General features: G+C 40.7%; 1 protein-coding gene across 1 annotated transcript; it reads right to left on the bottom strand.

The window, feature by feature from the left end:
- Nucleotides 1-2,499: 2,499 nt before the first annotated feature.
- LOC121788593 (bZIP transcription factor 27-like) lies at nucleotides 2,500-3,449 on the bottom strand. Its single transcript, XM_042187238.1, has 3 exons — nucleotides 3,124-3,449; nucleotides 2,936-3,013; nucleotides 2,500-2,704 (listed from the first exon to the last, which is right to left on the bottom strand). The coding sequence occupies exons 1-3, from the start codon at nucleotides 3,379-3,381 to the stop codon at nucleotides 2,633-2,635; spliced, it is 408 nt and encodes a 135-aa protein (XP_042043172.1). The 5' UTR covers nucleotides 3,382-3,449; the 3' UTR covers nucleotides 2,500-2,632.
- Nucleotides 3,450-11,823: the final 8,374 nt, after the last annotated feature.

Genomic DNA, 11,823 nt, shown 5'->3' with positions numbered 1-11,823 from the left:
GGCTGCTGCTATTTTAGCCCACAAGTTGACTATCCTCTGATTGTTCGAGGCGAGGGGATCATCGCAAACACTCACCCACACCTTGGACAGCGCGACGTTCTCCACGTCCGTCCACTTCCTCCGTGTCGGGCTGTCGTCATCAGCCGGCTGCGACGACTCACCGACCACCCTCTTGCCCTCCCCCTTCTTATTCTTTGGCGCGCCCCGACCCCGCCCTACTCCCTCCGTTTGAACGGGGGTGTCCGCATCCCCGAGATCTATCCCCAACTCCTCTAAGGAGAAAGTATCACACCCAGTAAACTGCGTCTCCGATGGGGTCGATGTGTGCGAAGAAGCAGTCACAAAATCAAAACTGAGGCGATAGACGTTGTCCCCCCCCCCCCCGGCGTCCCCTGCATCCCCGGGTACCCCGGCATCATCTGCATCCCGGGTGCCCACCCCGGCATCATCTGCATCCCCGGTACCCCTGCCCGCCCGGCATCGCCGGCCCCCCCTGCCATCCCGACATACCACCCTCGGATGCCATCCCGGGCATCATCTGCTGCCAAGGGTACATGTTGTAGTACCCGACCATCGGATCTCATCCACCTCCCACGGGTACCGTGGGAGTTTGAGACCTGCTCGTCCCTGGAGTAGGCTCGTTGTTGTGCTCTATTTCGCGTTGTTGCTCTTGTACAGAAATTAAGATAGAGAGAATACTCGTTAAAACAAGTGGTGCAAAATGAAAATGACGTGCAAATCGCATATATATAGTGTTTCGAAAATTAAATAAAAAAAATTCGCTGGCCGATCGGGAGCCTGCAATGGCGGCCAGTCGATCCGTGAGCGCATCGGCCAGCGCTCGGGAATCTGTGTGCGCTCGCCGTTTTTCTCGCCGATTTGGCGCTCGCCTGCTGCAATGGTTCGGCGAGCGGACCGGCGAGCGCCAGGGATCGGCTAGCCAGTCCGCTCGCTGCCATTGTGGATGCTCTTATAAATGATTAAACATGCGTGTAGATGTGCAGTACAATTGCCATGTGACATGCCAACTTTAATTATTTTTAATTAATTTTGTGCCAATTTTAATTATTTTTAATTAAGTTTGTCTAGCTATAAAAAATAAACTAACTTGTCATCTGGATGGTATTTGAAATTTAATTGCAGCACTTTAAGACTACATATTAATCTTTATGGATACAAATTTTATACTAATATTAACCATCAGCTATACCATAATTGAATGTCAATTTACAATCTGTTTTTAGTGTAATAAAGGAGATAGTAATCAAAGTGTTAGAGCATCTCCAATAGCGGCGAGTGCACCGGCTCGCCGATTTTTGGCGCTCGTCGGTCCGCTCGCCGAACTAGTGCAGCCGGCGAGCGCCAAATCGGCGAGAAAAACGGCGAGCGCACGCCGATTCCCGAGCGCTCGCCGATCGGCTGGCCGCTATTGCAGGTTCCCGGTCTGCGAACAGAAAATTTAATTTTTTTTATTTAATGCTTTTTTTTATGAAACTCATTATTGGTTGTTTCTCTTTTATAGAGACATCCTCGAATGTTTTATGTTCCACTTTCGATGTGGGACAAACTCATTCTTGGTTGTTTCTCTTTTATAGAGACACCCTTCAATGTTTTATGTTCCACTTTCGATGTGGGACAAACTCATTCTTGGTTGTTTCTCTTTTATAGAGACATCCTTGAATGTTTTATGTACCACTTTCGATCTGGGACAAAATCATTCTTGGTTGTTTCTCTTTTATAGAGACATCTTTGAATGTTTTAAGTACCACTTTCGATGTGGGACAAACTCATTAATGAGGATGTTGTAATGTTATTTTAATTTTAATGAAGTGTGTTTTATTAATGTACTTTTTTTTAATTTAAATAATATTATTGAATTTTCCCGTATCTGTGTCGTAAATTTAATTTCGTATTTTGTGTGATTGTCAATTATTTGTTTTATATAATTTTGAGTGATGTGGCTAGATTATTGCTGGGTTATTTGCTTGTCCTGATGATGTGGTAGGAGGAGTTTGTGACTGGGCTATTCTTACTGTGGATACCCTTCCTGCTAATGTTGACTTTTGTTTCTTTTTTTTCCTCCTTTCTCTATTTATCTGATTTACTTGTTAGTTACATTTATTTTCTTTTATAGTGTTTCACTCTGACAGTATCATATCAATCATACAGTACTATAATTTATTTTCTTTATTCCAGACTTCTTTACTAGAATACTTCCTTATTTTCATTATAATTTGTTCATATAATTAATTTAATTTTAATAAAATAAATAAGTTGGAGTGAAAATGAGGAATTATTTTAGTGAAAGAAGTCTGGAAGAAATTAAAAATGTGGAAATTAGTGATATGAAAGGGGTAAAGATTACAATTAATGGACTAATCAAATTAATAAAAATAGTGGTTAAAAATGATGAAGAGAAGTGGATTGAGAATACAAGCCTCTGCTGCAATCAATAAACCACTCTCCTTTCCAGCAAAAAAAGGCAGCAACAGTTGCAGGTAGCATTGAAAAAGTAAGATATATTCATATCTTGGTTATGGATTCCAACAAAAGAGAAAAATGACCCTCCAAAGAAAATCCATTCTAACATCTAGACATAAAAATACAACATACTATAATTGAAGTGATTTAATCAAAATGGAGCAGTGGAAGCTCTATGGAGAGGCTTCCTTTTGTGGACAGCAGCTGCTTCTTCTCTATAAAACTGACAAGAAAGAAATGGTTGAATTAAATCATTAGCCTTTCCCTCAATAGAAGAGCAGTTAAAAATGGCATACAAAATGTAACATGTAAGTACCAAAAGAGGCAGTAGCCAGTGGGATTTAGAGGCAAGTATTTCCATTTTGAGAAGAAAATTGAACTTCTGCTGTTGATTTGCTTTCATAATAGAAATTCACACACACACACACACACACACACACACACACACACACACCTGTAGTTGCTGCTTTCTGAGCATGGCATTCTCTTGAAGCAAATGAGCTACTTCCAACTCTAACTCAGTAGTATAAGCCTGCACATAATTTCTTGCAAGATTACTTTTAAATTTCACAAAGATTAAATTTTTTTAAAATAGTAGTAGGAGTACAAAATTCTATAAAGAGAGAGAGGGTTTCCACTTTCCTGCTTTCTAGCTCTGGAGCGAGCAGCAGACTCGCGGTTCTTGATCATGCGCTTATGGTGGCGGTCGTCGGCGGAAGTGATGTCGAAACCCTGTAACCTCTTCTTTCCGGCGGCGGCGGTGGTGAGGTGGAGATGGGAGGGGGCGAGGGTTATGTCTTTCCAGACTTGTTCCATGGTTTTGGGGTCAGAAGAAGATGTCCACATTTCGAGCACAATTTCACTCGCCACGTTTCGATCGATATTTGGTGCAATGCCCATGTTCTAGTCATATTTTACACATTTTTTTTGGAAAATGGAAGTTTGAACATTTTTTTACACTGAGAGTAGTTGCACACTTTTTGAAAGAAATAATCAAATGTTGGATTATACCGGAGTACCTAGTCTATTATTACAATGTGTTTCTTTTCAACACGTGATTAAAAAAAAAATTATGCTAAGTGAGGATGAATTAAGAGATAATAAAGTACTTTCTATCCCACAATAATTGTCACTCTTATTGTGAACACGGATTTTAAGAAATTTAAAGAAAAGTTTGTGGAATGTGAGACCCATTTTTATATTAGTTTTATAATAAAATGTGAGTGAATTTAGTTAGTGGAATGTGGAACCTATTTTTTATATTGGTTTTATAATAAAATGTGAATGAATTGAGTTAGTAGAATGTGAGATCTACTTACTATTTATGATAAAAATGAAGTGTGACAATTATTGTGGGACGGACTGAAATGGAAAAGAGAGACAATTATTGTGATGACAAAGTTCATCAAGCCACTGCAGTGCTGAGGTTGTTGACCATGGTGATCAGTGTATGGGAGCAAAGTGTAATGCACGTGATAAACAAGCCACCAACTCCACACGAGCCAAGGTGATAGATAAGACAAAAGAGAGGACAAAGGCTGGTGCACGAGAAGAGCCAATCAAGGAGCTCACACGAGCTGCAGCTGTGAGCGAGCAAAAGGTGCCAGCTAAGGTGGAGGACCATCATTGTACTTGGAGAGACGTGTTGCTCAATGGAATGAAGAAGAGAGAGACCTTGCAGAGTTTGTTTTGATTAAGAATATAAAGCATGTTTTAGTCTAGCATAAAAAGTAGATTAATGCAATATTATAGATCATTCGAATGAAAAATATACGTATTGTATCTAGTTACATTTTGAAGCAATGAAAAATGCAGCATTGAGAGCTCTCTCCAAACATATCACTAGCATGCTTTTCTTCTTCATAGCTTCCGCAGCTTCTTTGCATGGTATCAGAGCAGGATCTCTTTGATCCTGGCTCTCTTACTCTTGCTTTTCATCTTGCCTTTCACTCCTAAAAAATGGTTGAAGCCAATGGAACTATTCCAGTGGCAACACTGCCACCAATCTTCTCTCAATTGCCTCCAATCTTAGTGAAACTAACTGATGGAAATTTCCTCATGTGGCAGCAACAAGTTGATGTAGCGGTGTATGGCTATGGCCTTGAAGGATTTATCACAGGGGACACTGATCCCCCTCCACAAATGATTTCAGATCAAGATGGAGAGTCTATGGTTTCAAATCCAGCCTACATAAGTTGGCAGAGACAAGATAGGAGAGTGGCTGGATGGTTCTTGTCTTCATTGTCAGAAAATGCTCTAACCTTGGTAGTAGGGCCCAGATCTGCCAGAGACATATGGTGTGCACTGGAGACTAACTTTGCAAGTCGATCCACAACTAAGGTGATGCAATATCGCCAGCAAATGTAAAATTTGAAGAAAGATGGAATGTCTATGACTGATTATCTAGGCAAAATGAGAACATATTTCGATTTGCTTGGTTCAGTAGGCTGCAGAATCTCAGAAGCTGAGCAAGTAGTCCACATTCTGGGAGGATTTGGGCAGGATTATGATCCTGCAGTATGTGTTGTAACTTCTAGGTCAGATCCTTGGAGTCTGGGAGATGTTAGTGCATTTCTACTCAGTTTTGAATCAAGAATGGAGTCAACTAGAGCTAATTCCATTAGCTCAGATGGATCTCAGCCATCATTGAATCTTGTCCAACATCAATCAGGACAGAAGAGAGAGTCTCAGAATTTCAACAACAACAGATTTGAAGCAGCAAATGGAAGAGGTTTTGGGGGAAGATTTCAGAGAGGAGAAAGAGGTGGAAGAGGCTTTAACCAAGGAAATAACAAAATCGTTTGCCAGATGTGTGAGAAACCTGGCCATTCTGCAGCAAAATGTTGGCATAGGTTCGAGCAAAACTTCACACCACCTCAAGTCCAGTTAAGAGGATGTACTCCACAGCAGCATAATCAAGGATTCTTTAATCCTTCAGCTCATCTTGTGCAATCAGTGCCTAGGTCTCCTTCAGCATCCTTCTCTGTAGGAACTCCATCAGAGTTTTGTTATGGATCAAATGCCTCTTCAAGCGGCTTTCGGCAGTTGCTGGAGCTCCGCCGCTCCACCGGCCTGGCGTAGCTACGCTCTCTTCTTCTTATTCAACATTGTGTCTAAATCGTTACTCGTTTATGTTTAGTAGAAGCTGGTGGATTAGCATTCATGGAGAAATCTTATACTTGTTGTTATCACACCGTATGCCTATTGTAAATTCTGAAATCTTAGCGTTTCTTCAAGACAAGGGTCTTGAATATGATCAACATGTTCTTGGTTGTGATTTGTGTATATTGAGGGTAGCTAGAACCTAACATGCCACGTCTAAATCTTGTGTTATTGTGGTTGCTACTAAGTGTGGGGTTTCTACTTCATGATGGTATGATTTGTTAGCCGAGCTTGAAGGATTTGAGGTTACCTTCACTGAACTTGTGCTGCTATTTTCCTACTTCCGGCCTTGATCTCCCTCACTTCCTCTCCCTGCCTCGGTCCCTCTCTCTTTGACTCACTATTTTGTGATTGATTTGTGATGATGAGGGAGGAAGAGGCCGAGAGGTTACTTATACTTGTGGCCTAACTGAAATCCTATAAAAGGCTGGTATCTCTAGGTGGAAAGTAGTCCTTGATGGACAGTGTATTGGCTGTTTCCTCTGCAGCAATTCGCAGGGGTGTACTCGTGAGATGGATGAGCCTATGGCTCCTGGCTGTGTTCTGATACCATAACCGATTTTGGTGCTTAGTGCTGCCTTGTACCCTGGTTCATTCATGGGATTTATCTCCTTTTGGCAGGTGCACAACTGGAATGAAAGAGGTTATCTGCAGGTGCAAGGATGGGTAAAGGCTGTTGGGTTGGAGTGTACGCTCCAACGGCTGTTCCCTCTTTTCTTTGGCTCGACTTGGCAGTGTACAATAGAGTACAGCCGGCCATGAGCAGCCTTGCAGCGGGTCTGCAGCTCTGGGGTGGTACAGGCTTAGTTGCAGGTACTTATTGCATTCGTCTTTTTCTCATTTTGGTAGGGTTCTCGGTCCCCTCTAAGTAAGGTGGTGTTGCCCCCTTTCCTTGTTCATTTCGTTGGCACACGACTAAGGGTGTTAATCGTTTTTCCCTTGATTGCTTAGGCTATAATCTGCAGGGAATGGCTGACCTATACACGGTTCATTACCCTGATGTACTCAGCTCATCGGGCCATCGGCACAACTGGACCGAAATCCCAAGCTAAGATGGGAGAGCCAATGCTAGTTTCCTCTCTTTTCTTTTCTCCATATGTAATAGAGTTATTCTATTGTAATCCCATCTTATAATTAATGTACTTCCTTTCGTGGTCAAGCATTTGTAAATTTATACTTAGCTTGGAAATTCCAAATACCATGTTTTGTTTTCTCAAGAATATAAATGAATACTCTTTCATCTTTCGTCTTTAAATTTCTAGAATTTATTTCAAAATTCTAGAGAAATTAGATCGCGACTATTACATAAACAAGCCACCAACTCCACACGAGCCAAGGTTATAGATAAGACAAAAGAGAGGACAAAGGCTTGGTGCACGAGAAGAGCCAATCAAGGAGCTCACACGAGCTGCAGCTGTGAGTGAGCAAAAGGTGCGAGCTAAGGTGGAGGACCACCATTGTACTTGGAGAGACGTGTTGCTCAATGGAATGAAGAAGAGAGAGACCTTCCAGAGTTTGTTTTGATTAAGAATATAAAGCATGTTTTAGTCTAGCATAAAAAGTAGATTAGTGCAATGTTCTAGATCATTCGAATGAAGAATATATGTATTGTATCTAGTTACATTTTGAAGCAATGAAAAATGCAGCATTGAGAGCTCTCTCCAAGCATATCACTAGCATGCTTTTCTTCTTCATAGCTTCCGCAGCTTCTTTTCAGGAGGGAGTAAGTGAGAAGAAATGTGTTGAGCTTTGCTAAAAAGGAAAATGAATCTACTGCTATGAAACATACCAAAATAATTCCACGACTAACGGATGGAGTATGTCATACATTTAGTTGGTAATGTTCTTCCTTGATCATTCTCATTAAATTATGCACACTTATAGCTTCTCTAAACCAATAAGTCAGTCACCACTGTTAAATGAAAAAACCAACATTGATCATTTTTTAGAAAAAAAAATCATTCTGATGTAAATGTTCATTACTTATTACTCCTACTTATTAGTAGCACTATTATTGTTTTGTTGGCTAACCGGTACGATGCTATTGATGCAATGGTACTACTATTTGATCTCATATTGTCGGATATTGATTAACCATTGGCCATGGTTGTATGTACTGTATTCTTTTTTAAATACTCCATATCCAAAATCATGAATGGATATTCCCTGTTTTTAAAAAATAAAAAAATATTTTTTTGTTTATTTCCTAAAAATAGAAACTTTTCATTTTAGTACATGCACCTACTATCCACTAACATTAATTTCACTATTTTTTCTCTTCTTTTATGTTATTTTACACACTTTTTCTCTTTTTGTCTCTTACTTTACTAATTTTGGATTAAACCTCGTACGGTTTCCAAAGTTTCTATTGATAAAGCAAGAAAGAGATAAAAAGAAAAAGAAATTAAAATATTATTAGTGAAAAATGTGTCTTACTTTATTAGAGAGAAAAAAAATATCTAAAATTAGAAAGTACATATTATTATGAGGTGGAGGAAGTAATGATTATTTAAAAAAAATAATTTTCACTTCTTATTGATAATCTAAATGCAAGGATTCATACAAACCTTTTAAGTTATTTTTTACTCCATCCGTCTACGAAAAATAATCACATTTTATCATTTTAGGATGCCCACAAAAAATAGTCTCATTTATAAAATATAAAGTTATTATCTCATGCTTTATCCACTTTTTCTCTTTTCTCTCATACTTTACCTACTTTTTTTTCTTTAACTTTGTCAATTTACCATTAAAACTCTATCTGCAACTGAGATTATTTTGTGGACGAAGGAACAGGGTATAAAAATTTGTCGATTTTTATTTAAATATATTTGTCTCCATCTCCGAAAATAGTACCTGTAATAGTTATGTGCATTGTCATGTCGGCGTGATGTATTACTATACGACACTTTTTTATTTCCCCTAACCCAAAAAAACTACCCACTCCCATCATTTTGCATTATTTATTTTTATTTTAGAGTCAATTATCCTTGTCTCCTGATTTTGATTATTTTTTAAAAATGTCCACGACTTATTCTTCAAAAAATCTCAATTATGCCAATTGCCAAGCATAGCGCTTTATGTTCGGTTTATAGTTCGATGATATAATCATAAGTCAGTATCGATGCATCATGCTTGGTAGTTTTATAAGGCCATTAGTGGGGCGCCACAGGGCGCGCCCTATGGCGCCCCACGTCATCAGTTTTATCCTCCCACCCCCACCTGCAGTGGGGCGCCCTAAGGTGCGCTCTATGCATTTTTTTTAATATTTAAATAACTACAAAAATTATGAAAAAATTTTATTTCATTTATAAAAATTAATAAATTACAATACGAATTAAAAAAAATACGCAAACTCAGCGAAGGTGGTTACGGGCCCACACTTCTTCAATCATGTCGTTCATGAGCTGAGCATGGTCTTGTTGGTTGCGCATTGAGGCATGTCTAACTAGAACATCATTGAAGCCCGGCGGTAATCCTCTAGCGGGGGGCTCGGTCGCCGTGCTGGACGAGCTAGATACATTGTCATCTTCGTTCCAATCGGTGATGCTTCCGCCTTCATTCTCGACTATTATGTTGTGCATGATTATGCAATCGTACATGACATCGGCGATGACTTCCTTGAACCAGAAACGAGTCGGCCCTTTCACAATTGCCCACCGTGTTTGGAGCACACCAAATGTCCGCTCGACATCCTTCCTCGCCAACTCCTGCTTCTGCGCAAATAAAACCCTCTTCTCACCAATTGGGCAGCTAATTGTCTTCACAAAAACAGGCCGCCGTGGGTAGATACCATCGGCCAAGTAGTACCCCATGTGGTATTGGCGCCTGTTGGCAGTGAACTCGATGGCCGGGCCGTTGCCGTTACATTGCTCGGCGAAGAAGGTGGATGAGTTGAGGACGTTAATGTCGTTGTTCGACCCGGCTACGCCGAAGTAAGCATGCCAGATCCAGAGCCGATGGTCAGCGACGGCTTCGAGGATCATCGTCGGGTGACTGCCCTTGTATCCACTAGTGAATTGGCCTCTCCAAGCCGTCGGACAATTCTTCCACTGCCAGTGCATACAGTCGATGCTCCCTAGCATCCCAGGAAAGCCGTGCACCGTCTCGTGCATCTGCATCAGGCCCTGGCAATCAGTGACAGTCGGCTTGAGCAAATAAGTGTCGCCGTAGGCCTCCACAAGCCCTCTACAAAAGTTCTTCAGACACTCGCGGCCTGTTGTTTCCCCGACGTGGAGGTATTCGTCGAATATATCCGTCGTGGTGCCGTAGGCCAACTAACGGATTGCAGCCGTGCACTTCTGCAATGGTGTAAGGCCGGGTTTGCCGATGTCGTCTTCCCGATACGTGAAGTATTTATCACGTGACGACAACGTCCGCACAATGCTGAGAAAAAGGTACCGCGACATTCTAAACCGGCGGCGGAAAACAGTCGGTCTCCACCGTGGTCGATCGGCAAAATAGTCTTCAACCAGACGTTGGTGAGCTGCCGCGTGGTCGCATGGGACATACGTCCGACGTCGAATAGGCCTATGGACCTGCTCAGCCGCTGCCGCCGCCGCCTCGCGCTGCATTTCCAGAAAGCATGCCGCCATGGCCTCTTCAACGGCTGCTTCTAAGGCTTCAGATGTCGAACTACTTGATTCCGAGGAACTAGAACTATTGGTGTCGTCGCCGGGGTTCATTTTCGTATGCGAGAGAGGTAGAATCGTGAGAGATGAGCGAAATGAGAGAGGCGATATGTTCGTATGCACAAGTGAATGAGAAACGAGGTTTAAATAGGAAAATCAAAAACGCGTGGTATTGTCCTCGACCATCGTCCGCCGATCCCACAGTGGGACGGACGATGGCGCGGACGATAGGCCATCGTCCGCGCTATACGCCGCAGAGCCTATCGTCCGCGCTATACGCAGCAGACTCTCTATCGGGCGTGAGCTTCGGCCGCGCCCGATGGCAGGCACCCACAATGGTGCCATCGTCCTCGCCCGAGGACGATGGACGCCATCGGGCGCCCCATTGTGGGTGCCCTAAGGGAAAGATAAAACCTCAGAATTTTACTCCAACATAGAGAAATATTTTGTATAAATGTTGCATTTGTAACTTGAGATTTCCTGTTTGTAGGGCAATAATGCTTGAAAGTAAATATTTTGTAGGGCATTTATATATATTGGGTTTGGGGTTTTTACGTGATAAGCTTCATTTACAATCTTCTACTATATTGTTTGTTTCGACGCAATGAAAAACAAGCTTGTCATGTAAAATTCGGACAATATATTTTCGTTTAAGAAAGGAACATAATATTTAAGGAGTGAGAGTGTTGCTATAATTTTATACTATAAGATGCAAGTAAGCAAACGCTTGAATGGTATAAATAATTAGTACTAGTATATTTTAAAACAAATAAGATACTAGTACATAAAAAATGTGGTTTCACTTTAAATAATTATTATAATATTATCTTTCTAGAGATTAATAAACACACCCTAACGAATTAGTAGTTGTACAACTTCGTGTAGTAAGTAGTAACCAGTAACATAGAGATATAAGGATATTTAGATTTAGAAACAGATTCAACCTTAGTCCGCCATGTGGCAGGCTTGTTTGCCTATGTATCGTAGTTTGTTTGATTATTTGTGATTTCGCATTACAAATTGCTTGGAACCATATGTCGAATTGATTGTCTATGTATCACTGATTGTTTGCATATATTTTGCAGATTGTTTGCTTAGGTTGTCATTTAACTTTCAACATACTGCTCTAATTTCGTATCGTTGTTGCTTGGAACCTTATGCTGAGTTGCTGGCCTATGTATCACAATTGCTTACCTATGCATCACAGATTACATGATACATTGTTATCACGTTGTCAATTTTAGAGTGGTATCACCCTAATGCACCCCTAGTACCATATCCTTATTACTTATGTTTTAGTAAATGGCAAATACAACATTCTTATCTTATAGTAGAAACATAATTATGTCAGTTTGGAAATGTATGTATAGATGTCACGTCAATGTCCACTATGAACATAAAACCATAGATGAAATCATACACACTAAAGAATAAAGAATATACTATGTTACTTGATGTCGACACAACATAAGAATATGATAATTAATTAGAATACGAGATTAATTGCATAGAAAGAGTTCAATAAATTGCAGATAATGAAGAGCTAAGA

The sequence above is a fragment of the Salvia splendens genome, unplaced genomic scaffold, assembly GCF_004379255.2.
Source record: "Salvia splendens isolate huo1 unplaced genomic scaffold, SspV2 ctg1090, whole genome shotgun sequence".
Lineage (NCBI taxonomy): Eukaryota > Viridiplantae > Streptophyta > Magnoliopsida > Lamiales > Lamiaceae > Salvia > Salvia splendens.
Note: the sequence above shows the minus strand (reverse complement) of the source record. Positions and strands in the feature narration are given on the sequence as shown.